We start from the raw sequence: 16,901 nt of genomic DNA on the forward strand, positions 1-16,901 counted from the left end.
TCGTGTGCATAAGATGGCCATACAAATGTATAGCAGGGCCCGGGCTGGGGTTCTCTCCCTCCTAATCCCCTTAAACCTCTAACTGCAGGCTGAGGAATACAAGTGTTGTGGCGCAATCTTCTCACAGAGCGGAGAGCCCTGAGAATAACATCACAGAGGCCACAGATATTTATGGAATGAACCACAGGCTGTACACAGAAGTCAGCAGACACCACAACACAGCACACAAGACCCCGTATACAGCTCCCTGCTCAAGAAGCTGCAAAGTGTAGCGCTGTGGTCAAAAGCTCTCCAATGTCTCATCTGTCTCTAGTCGGACAGAAAGGGTGGGACCGATGGCCTTACACAGAGTGGTTGACTTGATTGAAGGCGGCGGTCAGGTACTCTGGTTCGCAGATCAAAGATCAAATCCACTAACATCCATCTGGTTTCCTCCACTCTGCTCTCGTAACATTAGCTCCACAAACGCAGACCAAGTCAGTCTCTCTCTCTCTCTCTCTCTCTCTCTCTCTCTCTCTCTCTCTCTCTCTCTCTCTCTCTCTCTCTCTCTCTCTCTCTCTCTCTCTCTCTCTCTCTCTCTCTCTCTCTCTCTCTCTCTCTCTCTCTCGTCATATGATACGCTCGCCGTGTCGCGAGGGAGACAGAGGAGACTATCTATCACACCGGTTCCCACTGAAAAGAACGACAAATATCACTTTGTGGAAACAAAAGAAAAGGTGAAGGGGGATATGTTCCGCTCTCAAAGCCACAGCGGTATTCAGTGGCTGAGTCTAAACTTCCTGTTCGCATTACGACACGTTGTCCAGAGGGCCGTTTCAACATGAGCCCCCCGAGCCCACGCTCCCAGGCTCCTCTGTCGGATCTGCGCTGGCTATCCTGTCTGAATCAAAAACATAAATTCCCGGGCAAGCTTTAATAAAAGGGGGCGTATGATTTACTCTGGGCAGCGGCTGTCCCTCGTTCTTAAAACAATTTGATGTTGCATTAATCCTGAGTGTCGGGGCCATGTGAAATACGTCCGCTGCGTTTACCAGCACCAGGTGTTTCATTTGCTGGACTGTGTTTATCCTGGCTGACCCTCCAATCCTTGCTTATTTTATCTTCTTCCTCTGTAGAAGAGAAGGAGAACATGGGCGTACAGCGACAGAGAGAAACAAATGAGTTACAGTTCACAATAAAGTTGTGGCTCTCATCATCTCAGTGAGAAGTCTCCTTCCTCAGCCTCCCAGGCCTTGAACTATTAAGGACTTTACCTCTGTTTGACTTATGAATGGGTTCTTGGTTAGATGCCTGAAATAGGTTATGTGGTTAACACAGATTTTAAAGTTAGCTTTTTGAGGGGGGAACTAGTGCCATGCCAGCTTCCTGGGTTGGCCTTTAAAACGACGTCATCTCTGCAGCGCTCTATAGGACTCCTCTGTTGTCAGCTTCAACAAACTCAGCGCTATCTCCCCCCTTTCTTCCTTAAAAAGCTTATAGTCACTGCTGAACTACCATATGATAACTGGACATTTGCAACTAAGGTAACGTAACTACACTCACGGTAAGACAATGGTGTAGCACTGAAAGGGATTGCTGTAATAACATGTATTTAAGTCAATATACTCACATGAACCAGCTGAGAGATCAGACCAACTAGTTAGCCAAACAAGCACCAGTGCAATGAAAGAGATTTACTAAATTGGTTTGGTTTTGCCCACAGTAATGACACGCCAGGCGTGACACAAAAACACAAAATCTAGCACTAGACTGGGGAGTAGAGATCCTCTGATTATATTTTTTAATGCCGGAGTGTGGAGATGGAAATAGATGGAGAACTTTGATTCAAAGGTCTCATGTCTGGCTGAGTAATCCCCACAGTTTATTAAAATCACACCAAAGACTTTGTTTATTCCGGTGATACCGATATTACAATCATTGCCAACGTTGCCTCTGAAAGGAGTTTATCATTAAACCTGCTCGGCAGTCGGGGTGTTTTGAAAGCAGGCCCCTGAATCAGTGTATATAAGTGTAGGCCCTGAGTGTCACTGTGTGTGGCCCCGAGCAGCTCCTCTCCTCCGCCGCCACCGCAGCGGAGCAAAGCCGACGCACTTCTTTTTGTTTTTGTTTTTGCTGGTGTAAACAAACGGGGAAATGGGGCACTTGGCAGCAGACTGGAGTGAGTGATGAGGCAAGTGTGCACTGAAGCATCTAATGAATCATTTGCTAGGAACTCTGGGGCTTTTTTTTTTAATGAGGAAAAGAAAGATGAGGAGGACGACAAGAAAGAGGGAGACCAGCTGAGAGTGTAAAAAATAAAGAAGAAAAGCACGGCATTTTAAATGAAAAAGAAAAGAAAGTAAGTGTGCCGCAGCTGTCATGGAGACGCCTGAGAGGATCATTCTGTCTTTTGCTCCGATGTGAGGACAAGAGATTAGAATGCATAAAACTGGCAGGGTCTCCTAATCCTACGACTAAAGCAGCAGCAGCAGCAGTGAACCCCTGTGACCGGCGGTGAATTTACCGAGGTGTCTGCTGACGCTGTGACAGGTCTGCACCTTGGAGCGGTGTGCTGAGGGCCCAAGAGCTGCTTTACTCCACACCTGGCCTGCATCCCTCCTGCCTCAAACTAATAACGTAGAAGTAGTAACCTCTGCTGCTGAATGAACAGTGACATCTCACAATGATGATTAGCAGATCTATTCATGTAAAAATATTTTATCATATATTCAGTACAGCTGAGTGTTTATAGGAACCAAGACCACTTAGTTCTATTGCATTCTATCCATTTCTAAAGAATGTATTGTTCTTAAATCAAGATTGATTGAAATGAAGACTTTTCTGTTTGCTGCTGCCTTTAATTGAACCACGCTCAATTAATATATTAATCAATTTCCTGCATTTCTGCATTTTACTGCTGCATTTTATTTCTTACACTGTTTTTTAAATTGTTTTTAAATCTCCTTTTCTTTTGCCTTATGTTTTGATGCTTTTAATGGTTTTATGTGAAGCACTTTGAATTACCTTGTTGTTGAAATGTGCTGTACAAATAAACTTGCCTTGCCTTAAAGTGACAGTTGTATGTCTTGTCAAAGGGACGGTTCACCCCAAAATAAATAATTTTTTCCTCCCTGTAATTTATATCGATAACAATCTAGACTGTGTCAGTGTGAGCTGCCTTGTTCTGGAGATATCTGAGTCACAGAATCAGGATTCATGGAAAGAGACCCTACTGCAGAGTTTTTTTTTTTGGTGCTTTGAGCGCAACAAGCCGAGCGCCATGTAGTCCCATTATAATGGAGAGATATCTCCAACACTCCGTAACTCATAACAAAACACTCTAGACTGATTGATAGTACTACAGGTAAGAGGACAAATACATATTTGATTTCATTTTGGGGTGAACTATCGCTTTAAGTTCTGTAAAAAGTCATAATTATTGATGATATATGAAGAAAGACATTTTCTCTAAATCTGCATCAGAGTTGAACAGTTGTCACAAAGCGCATTCGTGTGTCAGGAAGACTGGGCCGAGTATCCAAAATGTTGTTATAGCTACGCTGTTAAGAGCTATCTAGTCTAATCAGGAAGTTCATGTTCCTTAAAGAGCCCACAATGCAGCAGAGATAGCAGTGAGACCAACTCTTAATTCTGTAAAAGAATATTGTAAAAATATGAAGCCATTTACTGTGGTAGGCAAACTACAGTACGAAAGTTTCTGACCAGGTCAATCCCTTACTATCAGGTAGTAGGAGAGAGTCGTACATCCCCCTCACATTACTAGAGGAGGAGAAGGGTGCTTATAACGGCGTGCCAGGGAGTTTTATTAGTAACAGGCAGGGTCCTGGCTTCAGCGGGCTGTGTTTATCTGCGGAGGAGAGATCCCCATCACAACCACTTATTAGGACATACATGCGGGCTTAGCCAGGCAGCCATTCAACAGCAATAAGGGGCTTGCTTACTGACCACAGTGTGCTGGGACTGGGACCAGTCTAACCGACACAAGAGCGAGGGAGCGGGGAGGAAATAACAAATAGACAGAGACAGAGAAATAAAACAACAGAAAAGAAGACATGGGAGGTAAAAAGGACAGCAGGGGGGGGGGGGTGAGAAGCAATGGCTGGATGTGTGAAAAAGAGCTATGATGACATATACAAATACTGCAGCCAAAAAGAAAGCCTACAAGGGAAGAAGGAGAGGAGGAACACAGCCATATTGGGGCGAGGAAAAGGAGGCATGAACGGAAATAACAAAAAGAAGAAGAGACAGTAACATTAAAAAAGAAAGTTGGGGGAGGGAAGGAAGAAAGAAAGGAGGGAAGGAAGAAATGAAGGTGGAGATGAGGAATGATGGAGAAAGAGTGAGGAGAAAAGGGGAGTAGAAAGAAAAAGCTGCTGATGAGAAAAAGATAGAATAAAGAAAGATAAATAATAAAAGAATATAAAATAAAAGAAGATGGAGAACATAAGGGTAATGAGGATGTACATGATGGGGGGTGTAACTGCTACAGAGGTAGAGTGAGCAATGAACTCCAGAGACAGACATGGGATGAGGAAAGGAGGTAGGGAGAAAAAGAGGGACTAGACAAAAACAAAAAAATGCCCCAGACATATTTTGGAAAGTGTGTGAGAAAAAGACACGGGAGGAGCCATGGATGCAGCCACATCACGCTGACGCAGCGGCCGTGTCTGCCGTTACCATGGAAACGCAGGCATGCGCGCTAATCCAAACAAAAAAACAAAAACATATTTTGTAGTAGCGGCGGAGGCGGGATGCCCCCCCCCCCAGAGTCTCCCTCGGACAGACCATGAGGTAACCGAGCATGTGATTGAATCTGGAGCTGTGTCATCGAGGTGTGGGGATGTCGGGAAACTGGGAAAGATATTTTAAGACACACAGAAACATGTGCAGACACATGGACGCAAGCATGGCAAACAGGGAGGGACACAAAGTCATCACCCTTCATTATTTCAACTTTCCTTGGAGAGTAATTATTCAACAGAGTTCAATTCATTTCCTCCTTTTGTTTAGACAGCAGTTATTCTGCATAACTTTCTTCTCAGTCATAGATTAAGAAGGCTGCCCTGTCCGTCCAAACTCCTTCTGTATTCCAACAGCAAACACTGGTGTTGTAAAAATCATTATAACAGCATCATTTAAAACGTTTTTTTTAAAGCTTTAGTTACATTAAATGTTACATTTTCTCAATTTTTATATATTTTATTTGTTTTTAGGCAGGAAAAAACATAGATTTAAAAAACTGCTAAAACTAAATAAGGCACATACAAAAATGAATAAGTGATTGATAAAAGGTCAGTATTGGCCTAAGATAACGGCAAAATGCAGACACTTTCACGTGTGTCTCTCTGCCCTTTAAAACATCTCCACATGCTACTTTAACAGAGTGGTCCCCATTCACGCATACAAGAAGCTTTCAATTGACGTGTTCCATCAGTAAAAAAATCTCATTGGAGAAAAAAGAAGGAGAAAAACAGAGAATGAGAGGAGTGGGGAGTAAAAAGATCTGTGAGATTTTTACTGAGGGCCCAAACCACAAGAAAGCCAGGGGCTGAATGCATGCTGGACATTCTCCGAGCCGGCGCTCATGTACTTGGAAAAAGCCCGCTTTTTTTGGAGGCAGGAAAATGATTTCAGCTGTGTAAATTGACAGCGGCCTTGTAGCCGAAGACGGAGAGGAAAAGTCTGTAGCTCCGTGTCATAATTCCTGCTTAGCGGAGAAGCCTCTAGCGGGGGACCGGCCTCCTTTGGGGGAGCAATATTCGACATCACATGATCGAATGAAGCGGTGTTAATTGTTACCAAATGAACCTGGCGGTGGATAACAGCTTAGCTCTAGCGGCTCTACGGTCACACAGGTTTATTTGACCTTCTTTGAGGAAATCCATCCGGGCTAAATGACAAACACGCACTGTGCCCTGAAAGTGTGGAGGCTGGAAGGGAAGCTTTGAAGTGTGTCAGAGACTGGTGTTAGTCGGAACAGCGTCGAGACGCGCTCCGTCAGGGTGTTTACACACGCGGGCTATTTTAGCCTTCACTCTTCGTCTTCTCTCGCAGGGTGGCATTACAGTAAATCCCGCTTTTAGAGGCCGCGAGGCGATCATTTCATGTACAGTAGACAATAACAGCGCGGCTGCTCGGATCAGTCATTCAATTATGACAACGGATGTAATTAGTGGCGGGCTTTAAACAGAACTGCAGCAAATGGCTACCGGCACTCACAGACATATTTCTCCTCATGGCCACGGTTGGTTCCAGATTGTAAACACACATTGGTTTGCATGATTACAGACTCCCACTCTGACTTTCTCTACGCGACCTGGGGGAGCACACGCAGAGCATCTCTCCGCGCAGATGAAGCACGTCGCAGATGAGTCCCTGATCTCGGGGTTATCAATCACGTGAGTGAGATCGACCCAAAATTGGAGGGCAGAAGGTGGTGAGGATAATGCACGGTTGGACGTGGAAGAATGAACACAGAGAGCGGTCTGACATAATTCCCGGGTTTCGCTGCAGAGAGGGAAGTGGTGGCTCTGGGCTTCTGTGTGTGGAGGTTAAGCCAATGTGGGCGTGTTTGTACACATGGCCAAGCCTGCTCCAAGTGACTGTGACAACAGTGTGCATATGTGCATTGGTGTGCGCATAGGTATAGTGATGCAGCTGTGTCTGTTGCACATCTGGGAGTGAATGCATGTGCGTGTGTGCGGAGGGGGGCTGCGAGGTGGCGTGTTCGCGTCCAGGCCAGGGCGGCGCGTCGTGCGAGGCGACCCATGCCTACGAGCAGATGTGGGCACCACAGCCGCATGAGCCGTCGGCCCTCTAACTACCACAGGCGGAACATTACTGGCCAACATGGCAGTGAAATTGCATGGCTGGTCTCACTGGTTTTTTGGGGCGAAAAAAGTCTTGAGAAAAACTCTTTCCATGCCCACAAGATCGTCATTTATCATCTGACATGATAACAACACGGCAGACGCATCAACAAAGTAAATCTAGGGAACTGTTGCCATGCAAACAGAGTAGTTACTACCCATTAGCTGTGCTAACTTGCAACAAAACAAAGAGCAAACATTTCAGCACAGCGTGGAACTAGAGGGGATGAAGAAAAAGACAAAAAAACACTCCCCAAAAGTCCCGGCAAAACAGTAGCTATGGTTACTGATCAATACCATCTCTGCTCCAATACACCAAACAAGCTCATGAGAGACTGTGAGGGAGATAGCTTTGCTACTCTGGGAGAGATGTGGACAGTGTTGGACAGAGCGTGGTATTCCTCCCCAACTTGATGGTTACAGATTGTCAGGCATGCACATAGTCCCCCCTCTGCCTTCCTGCTCCATGTAATCTCCCTGCATGTGACACTTCCACCCACCGAAGGCAGCACTGAAGCCTAAAGTGGCCTCTGCCCCTCCTTTTGTTGACCTTTTCTTTCTTTTTCTCCACTTCACGTCTTGTGTCAGCTCACATCTCACTTGCAGCTGCACAAAGCATTTGGCACCACTTTTATCTCCCTCATTACATGTGTTTGCGAGCTCCGTATCTGCCCGTTCACACAACTGCTCCCTCTCTCTGACACACACACACACACACACACAAGCTGTGGGGCTGTGGTTTTTGAGGCAGCTATGACACAATCCAGATTCTTTTAGCTGCCTAGAGGAAGGAAAATGTGTTTTGTGCAGAGCTATTTCCCTCAGAAGTCCAGATTTTCCCTGCCTAGTTGCTTTGATCCACATGGCACAGTGGAGGTGGAGTGGGGGGGGGGGGGGGGCTTGTGTCAACAGTCTAGTGTTTCGGCTGGAGGGCCCGGCAGACCCCCAAGGTGTCACTCACTGATCCCCGTCACTGCTGCGGCAGCTGGACCGCTACGTGGCGCTGTCACTCGCTCTGCCCTAAAAACAGCCGTAGAATTGCACCCGTGACACCGAAACACACTTGCCTCACAACAGCTTTTATGGAGTGCGACTTGAAGTCAGGACAAATTTGAACAGCACCTCCAATGGACTGTGGTCAAATATCGAGTGCTGTGGTGGTTTAATTCTACCAGCGGAGTGTTTCTTTTTTTCAAAGAAGAATGTGTGAGCGTGATGAGATGTAATAACAGAAGAGGTGTCGGAAGCCCGAGAGTTCAAATGTGTAAAAGAGGGAGACTCTGAGGTAGACTCAGTGATACATATCCTGCACGTTATCTTGAACCTACGGAAACCTGAGGGGACAGTGAGAAAAACAAATAATCCGCTTATCTATTTTCTCAGTCTAATCTACATAATTTTCTCCCCTGTGTTCATGACTTAAGAGCAGGCGAGGAAAAAGGCTTTTGCCAGGATAATCTTTGTTAGTTCCTGATTTGTTTCCATTTGTGAAACAGGTGGAACAAAAAGCTTTGGCAGGTGGTTTTAGTTGTTGTAGGTGCTTCTAAACACAAGATACATATATACTGTGTTAGAAAGTTACTTACATTCAAATTCACCTGGAGGAAAATATGAATGCGTTTCGTCCTCTTTAGATCGTGGGGTAGCGGTGCACTTGAGCCTCTTGTGGCGGAAATGAGTATTACAACAACCTTGTTTTTTTTTCCCCACCTGCTTTTCAAAAAAAGAAATGAAATGAGATTAAAAAAAACTATCCTGGCCAAATGTTTTCTATCAGTCGTAAAAAATGGAACAGTAGAATTAGTTTTCTCACTCTCCTCTCCGAGCTTCCGTACAAGGCAGTGAAACTGAGGACGACCATACAGGATGTGCAAACAGAAGAGAAGGGAAAATACCATCGCTTTAAAATTGGTACTAGTGTGTACAACACATTTTCTTTATCCCATTAGAATGTAATGCTTGCTACTGAAATGACTAATAAAAGCCATACATGGTTGGCTTTAATATTGATTTTCTATTGAAAACATTGAATCCCCATTTTCTGTCAATCACAGGTTGTAGTCAGAAGAGAGTTGGTCTTACTGGTAGATGTCTTTCCTCAGCACAGTGCGGGTCAGGGGGTTATCAGCCTGAGGAGCCATGCTGAGGGAGCCCAGCTTTAAGACCAGGGTGTCCTCTCTTTTCACCTGGGGCTCTAGTGGGACACACATACACACAATCACTCAGTGGCCACTTTATTAGGTACACCTGTACCATCCACTGCAGTCCAAAGAAACAGTTCTGCCATAAAGTCTACCTCGTATATAAATGTTTTTGCTGAGCGTTGTTTATGATTTTATGATCTATTATTGAGGATGTAGTTTCCAGTAGTGTTGTACCGGACTACATTATGTTGAGATATGTCTAATTGTTTTGTCCTCTCTGTTTATATACAGCGGGTAAAATAAGTATTGAACACGTCACCATTTCTCTCAGCAAATATATTTCTAAAGGTGCTATTGACATGACATTTTCACCAGATGTCGATTTCTGACAGGGGAGTGAAAATAATTATCAGAAGAGTTGTCCAAGACTGAAGGACCACTTGTGGAGAGCTTCAGAAAGACCTGGAATTAGCAGGTCCAATAGTTTCACAGAAAACAACAAGTAATGCACTCAACCGCCGTGGCCTGTATGCACGCTCACCACGCAAGACTCCACTGCTGAGGAAAAAGCATGTTGAAGCTTGTTTAAAGTTTGCTGCACAACATTTAGACTGTGAAATATACAGAGAATAGAGTCTGGTCAGATGAGAGCAGAATTGAACTCTTTGGATGCCATAACACACAGCATGTTTGGAGGTCAAATGGCACTGCACATCACCCCAAAAACACCAAACCAAAAGTGAAGTTTGGAGGTGGGAGCATCATAGTGTGGGGCTGTTTGTCAGCATACAGCACCGGCAAACTTCATATAATTGAAGGAAGGATGAATGGAAAAATGTACCGAGACATTCTTGATAAAAATCTGCTGCCATCTACCAGGATGATGAAGATGAAACGATGGTGGACATTTCAGCACGACAATGAACCCAAACACACAGCCAAGGAAACTCTCAACTGGTTTCAGAGAAAGAAAATAAAGCTGCTAGAAAGGCCCAGACGATCAGCTGACCTGAATCCAATGGAAAGAACTAAAGATCAGAGTTCATAGAAGAGGCCCACGGAACCTTGAAGATTTGACTGTTTGTGTGGAAGAATGGACCAAAATCACACCTGAGCAATGCATGCGCCTAGTTCCTCCATACAGGAAGCTGTCATTACCAACAAAGGCTTTTGTACATTTCAGTAAGCGTGTTCAATACTTGTTCCCTGTGTCATTCCATTTTATTACACACTTCATTTCTGAACTATTTGTTTGGTTTTCTTTGCGTGTATGGATTACTTGGGTTCTTACCAACATCTGGTGATTTCATGTCAACAGCACCTTTAGAAATGTATTTACTGAGAAAAATGGTGACGTGTTCAATACCCGCTGTACATGAGGGGGGCAGAACATTAGACAACACCTCTCAATAAAGTGCAGTATACTGTGTATCTATAAAGGACGTTTATCCTACATGCACTATTTTACAAATGTGAACACCCACAGTGCACATGACACACAAACATACGCAAATAATGTGGACATGAAGACAGAACACTGCCTTACCACTGTTAGTCATTACTACAGACAGACAAGGATTTGGTATTCTGTAGGAGTGTATATAACTGCGGTCTGTTCTTCAGGACTATTTCTCATAGCAAATGTCTAATGTGGTGGCTCTGCTATGTCTGGTCGGCCATGACGGGGACTTTCATACAGGCACCACAGACTAGAGGAATTGAAAACACAGCTTGTGACCCAACACTGTCCCATTGTTTGTTTTCCATGTGAACAAAAACACAAGCGAGCGTTCAAAAGCGACAAGATCTTGTCGAACCTGAGGCCGCGTGTTTGTTGGGTGACCCGGGGCAGAAGACCCGGATCACGCTGGTGTTGATGTACATGAGAGGCAAACAGCGGGAGGTCAGAGTGTGGCTTCTCATCGGCTGCCCAGCTGACTTCCCGCGCTCCCTGTAGCGCCTTGGTACCGTGGCCTGAAAAGACATCAACATTCAGAATTCATAAGATCTTAATCATGAGGTTATAGGCCTACTGTATATTCCTCGGTTTCCCAAAGTACTGCAAAAATGAATCTAACACAGCATTCAATGTGGACATTTACTTCTGCACACATACAAATGAAAACATAAATGATTGGTTGTTGAGAAGCCTTGAGACGCCACAGGAACTGACAGACACTGTTCCCCTACCTGGAACACCCCCGCTACAGTGGCCAGTAAGGGACAGGACAGCACCACATCGAAGGGCTGAGCTGTCAGCAGGATCTCTCTCAGGTACTGAGGTGAGCTGTCCGCCAGAGGGTCCGTGGTCAGCCGCTGGCTGGCGGTGGTGGCGGCACCGCCTCGCTCTGGCCGGCTGGTGAGTTTGTGACGGACGTTTTTGGTGACGGCCTGGGTGTACGTGATGGACAGGAAGCCGTGCTGCTGGTGGGAGCCCTCCAGGACTTTGGCTGCAGTCTGGCCGGTGGTCAGATGGAAGAAATCACACCGGTGATTCGTATCATTGCACAGAGCAACAGACAAATAACTGTTCTGTGTTGTTTCGGTCTGATTTCTTGGCTGACATTTAAGCCTGGCTAATAACAACAACATACCTCTTGACTTCATACTGTCAATACTTTTTTAGTAAAAATTCTCCAATCAAGTGACTTATCTAAAATCTTCATCACAATACTGGGCCAGATACAACAATGCTCTACTCAAAGGAAAAGACTTAACCTCAGCCAAAAAACCAGACCCCTGTGGTCCCATACACACCTCGAACAAGCCAAGCTGAAGCTACCAGCTGAAAAGGGTTCGAGAACAAATGTGTTGTGTATCGTAAGTTCGATCCACAAACTTTATGAGAAGCAGAAAGTCTGATGAAAGCAATTGACAGACTGCAGCTGAACTCTGAGGAGGAATTATTTCAGATTGATCAGATTTCCAACCTAAGAAAATAATCTCCAACTGTTGCGTGATTAAAAGAAAGGCAGATCTGCTTAAAACATTGCCGTAAAGTCTGCCAAAACATCCAGTAACAGTGGACTTTATAGCTGCTAAGAGAGTGATTCATGTCTATGTGTAAATGTCTAAAAGCACAACATCTGCACCATTTCTTAGACCTCCTGTAATGAATGTCAGTAAATACAAACAAAAACATGTTTAGAGTCCATTCCTCAGAGTTCAAGTGTGTTACATAAGTACCCATAGAGGCATTTTCCTCTAAAGCACTGTGTCAATGACTGTTACCATGACTTTAGTTATATAAATAATAAATCATTTCGAAGCAGCATTATAACAAATGTTCTCTGAGGAGCACACGGAACCTGTTTGAGCCACTGTTACTGGAGGTGAGGCAGGGTCAGATGAAAAGGAGAAGAGCCGGGTTCTTACAGGAGGGAAAAAGCCAGAGAAGTGGCTGAAAGACTCCTGCTTGCTGACGGGTCGAACCAACACAGTGCGTCTGTTCAGCTTGTCAGTGCAAGAGAGCACCACTCCTCCACAGCCGCCCGAGCTCCGAACACCCTCCTCCGAACTGGAGGTGAGGAGAGGAAAGGACAGAGGAGGTAGGTGCCGAAAGGGACAGAGAAGGCAAGGAGTCACAGGGATGGGGGCAAAGAAGGCAATGATTTAAATACAGACAGAGAGGAATAGGGAAAAAAGACAGGACAGCATGAAACCTCAAGATCATTTTGGAAAAATGAAATATAGAACTGATTAAAACCAGGAGTAGCACCAGCTTGAACATTGTGGAATGGTCTTATACGATTCAGCAATAAAGCAGCTGTTGAATTCTGGGATTTGGCAACAATTTAAAAGCCCTTAAAATCCCCAACCTGTACACAAGATAGATGCTGTTGACGAATCTCATCAATTAATCTAGTGTACATTATCTGATGCTTGATTCAATAATGTAAACTCTGCATCATAAACAGCCCACAGTGTGTCAAATATCGCCGTTTGGTAAGTGCTCCTCTGTGTTTAACACCAATGCAAATGCAACGTTTAGCGTCTGTATGCGACGCACCGGGCTTCAACTTATTACACGCTCAGAACAGCTGACGAGAGCGAGACACACCGGTGAGAGTGGTGATGGATGGTTCACACAAACAGACTCCTGGACAAGAGACAGCTGTTCTTCACACACGTGAAAAACTTAACGGAAACGTTGACATTTTGTGTGAAGTCAGTTGTTAGTGTCGTTTGTCACGTGAGTCGTTACTTATGTGTGTCGTCAGTGTCCTGGGCTGTAAATATCGTTAGTCACGTGAGTCGTTCGTCACAAGAGTCATTCGTCATGTAAGTTGTTGGTCAGGTGAGTTGTTATTGTCGTCGGTCATGTTAGTCGTTAGTGTCATTAGTCACGTGACTCATGGTAGTCACCAAACGACTTGACTCGTTTGTTACTGGCTAGTAACGTGAGTTTAGTTCGTGAGCCGTTAGTGTCGTTAGTCATGTGACTCACGGGAGTCGCTAGAAACGTGACTCGTTTGTCACTCGCCAGTCACGCGAGTTGTAAACCTAACTTCCTGTGAAGACCCTGTGCATGTAGTCAGAATCTCTTTGACGAGCGGATCTTGACACGGCGTCCCTGACACTTCCCAAACATTAGACAGTTACCTAAAGTGTCACAGTTTAAAGCTGAGGAGCACTGACCAACCGCTGGTATTTGAAACATTGCAGTGAGAATATGCTGATCCAACACATTACCAATGCGTTAGGTACCAGTATAAGACCATCCCCAGAATAAGAGTTCATCAACAAGAGAATGGAGGCCCATGTCCTAGTCTCCTCCCACCCACACACACACACAAGAACGCTTGTCACCAGATTTCATTGGCTTGATTATCTGGCCAATCAGAGCCACTGGAGAGACAGGGGAATGTTATGCAATACATTGCAATTATGGAAGTTTTAAGGTGCATCAATTTATCACATTCGAGCACACCTTGCGTTATAGCCCAAAACAATGCTTTTCATTTATTTTCCTGTCTGTCCAGCATGAGCAGAGATCAGTGTCCTCGATTGGGAGCAGCAGAACGCAGAGGCACAGTGTATACAGGCCTAAGGGCGGTTGCTATGTCTGGTTTGGGACAGACAGGAGCCTCACCACGGCTGTGTCCTTGCACTGCAGAATGAGTCCTTCATAGTGGTCAGAGTGAAAGCCCTGCCCTGGCCTGGAGAGACACACAAGGCCACGCTTAACTTGGGCAGCTGGGAGGACTCATACTGTTGTGGCAGGGGACTGATGATATCTCTTTAATGGCTAAATTACATTCAGATAAGCAAACCACACGCGAATACTAACAGTCTTATCAAACTTGCAGCAGCGGAGGCACGCATTGAGACTTCATGTCTGGAAAATTGACACTATTACATTTTAGACCGTGCTTTCAGATAATTATTAAAATGCAAACTGCGTATTAACATGGGGAACTTAAACGAACATAAATCAGGTGATGCATGATTATTTTCTGTGACAATCGATTTCCTTTTTTTTTTTTCCGTAAGAAGCAGAAGGCACCTGTGGAGCAGACATCAAAAAGGAGTTAACAGTAAGACGGACACAACAATCATCACTGATATGCAGCACGACACAAACACTATGCTCCAGTATAAAATACAACACACAGAGTTGTAAAAATGACTGTAGGATGCCAAATCTTGCGCAACACATGGATGGCAAAAGGTTTCACACAATGGGAACGGATCAACGCCATCTGCATCATATCTTTTACGCCCCCCAGCAGGACACTGAGAGCTCATTGAGAGAAGGCAACTTTCTGTGTGAATATCTCTTTTGTAATCTCCCTCTCAGCTGTAAGAGTGACTAATACACATGGACCCCCCAAGAGCTCTTCATTTCTCCCCCCCCCCCCTCGGTTCCAATCCAGCCATCCTTCGCTCTGAGCCATTTGGGGAACAGCTGGAAGACATCAGCTCCAATCTGAGCTGCTTCTTGGAGCCAATAAGGGTGAACTGTCAACGTCTCTCTCTCTCTCTCTCTCTCTCTCACACACACACACACACACACACACACACACACACACACACACACACACACACACACACACACACACACACACACACACACACACACACACACACACACACTTGGCTAAAACAAGGAGAAGAAGGCGCTTCCTAATCTTCCCACTGGAAGGGAAGTTGTTCACCTCTCCTCCATGATTAGAGAGGCCACACACCTTCGGCTTCCATTAGCGCCCACCCTTTTCTTTTTTGATCCTATTTTGATACAATCAGAGATTCAATTATATACATATATATATTCACATCACATATTTGCCGGCCCTATCTATTATTCCATTCATTTTCCAGCAGTGAGACAGCCCGAGGCCAGATGAGGCTCGATTTAATCAGACCCGCTGCACACAAATAACATGGGCTGGGTGATGACATACCGAACAATTATCTGCTCAGAATGATTAATATGGACCCGACCCCAGTGGACTCTCTTGTATAGGTGGACAATACAGATTAGAGTGGGCCAGGAGCCCTAAACAGCCATGACTAGAACCTGGCTTGGATGATGGAGGACCTCCTTCTGCCAGAACTTTGCTCAGTTTAAAAAGTGTGTTGAGACCACGTTGTTAAAAGTACATTAAACGGAAATAACCTAGGAATAAGTAAATTGACCCATTATCTACTTAGGGAGTCATAGAGGTCTACTAAAGATATTACGGGTTGGCTCTGTCTCAGAAGCAATTGGACACACACCTGTGGCGAGCAGAGCAGCGTGATGTAACGACCCAAGACACCTTTAGGTTCTAGAGCTGTCCAACCACTGACGCTGTCCTGGCTTACGTTGATTCTCCGCACTGGGTGGAAAACATGTGGCCCGGTCATAAATCAACCGACTGCAGCGAGACAGGGAGGTCTGCAAGACGCTAGCCAGTTCAAGACGATCAACGAGTACACGGGTGAGCTGATTTTAAAATCTGGCAAATCACAATCTGCATCAATTATCATATCAGCGGCTCGAGCATCGATTGCTAATGACGGGGTTTAGTGCGGGCCCAGGAAGGCCCAGCTCCCCTTCACTGCCTGGCTCGATCCAGTGAAGGAGGGACTTATGGGAACACGTCTACTCGGGCACGTAGGCACACAGATCCGAGAAAACACGCGCAACATGCCGGAACGTTAGAGATCGCTGTTTCATTATCTCCTCAGACGGAGACAGAGGGAATTGCCTCCCGCTAAAGTGGTCCCTTCCCAACAAGACCTCAGGCACGTACACGCTCAGAGCCGCTGACTCCATCGCGGAGGTATGTGATCGAGGCAAGGTGGAAGGAACACAGGAAAAAATAAGTATTTTGATATTGAACCGAGGCCGCCCTACATACATAGATCAGTTACAGCTTCAATTCCCCCATGGTGCAGTCTGTTCTTTCATAATTTCAGAGCTAAATTATCCCATTGGAACTTGACATGGGGAGAGATTAGCGTGAGGATGCAGTGGAACATCACCCAGTGGTTTTCCTCCCCCACAACATGTTGATGTTTCTGTGAATCGATTCAGACACAGACAGACCTAGAGCAAACGACTGACGCACAGTACGGACTGAGCTCTGCGTCGCCAGTCAGTGTTGGGTCAGCCCTGAGCCCGTTTAACGCGCCTGTCTAGTTGGTTTCATCTGCCCGTTAGTCCGTCTGCAACAGCTGTCTGGAAAGACGATGGTGATAATCCGAAATCACCCGTGTGAGCACAAGTGGGAACAGATAAAGTGTCAGTGGTACTGGTGGTGAAGTGTGTTTGGACGGTGAGAGCAGAAGTGGGCGGGTGCAGCAGGGTGACCTGGTGGACAGACAGACGGACCTTGATCTGGAGGCATCCGCCTGTGCCATATGATTTCAGACCTGGCTCACAGACTGTAGATAAGCGGTG

The 16,901-nt window shown here is 45.5% G+C and overlaps 1 protein-coding gene across 1 annotated transcript in view; it reads right to left on the reverse strand.

Annotated features, from left to right (window-relative positions):
* vps13b (vacuolar protein sorting 13 homolog B) overlaps nt 1–16,901 on the reverse strand; it is a 324,029-nt gene that overhangs the window by 129,889 nt on the left and 177,239 nt on the right. The window contains exons 28-31 of the mRNA XM_079275924.1: nt 12,389–12,530; nt 11,204–11,470; nt 10,831–10,987; nt 8,952–9,063 (exon numbers count right to left, since the gene is read on the reverse strand). Of these exons, the coding sequence (XP_079132050.1) occupies nt 8,952–9,063; nt 10,831–10,987; nt 11,204–11,470; nt 12,389–12,530 (678 nt within the window). The remainder of the gene's footprint in view (nt 1–8,951; nt 9,064–10,830; nt 10,988–11,203; nt 11,471–12,388; nt 12,531–16,901) is intronic.

The sequence above is a fragment of the Melanostigma gelatinosum genome (assembly GCF_949748355.1).
Source record: "Melanostigma gelatinosum genome assembly, chromosome: 9".
Lineage (NCBI taxonomy): Eukaryota > Metazoa > Chordata > Actinopteri > Perciformes > Zoarcidae > Melanostigma > Melanostigma gelatinosum.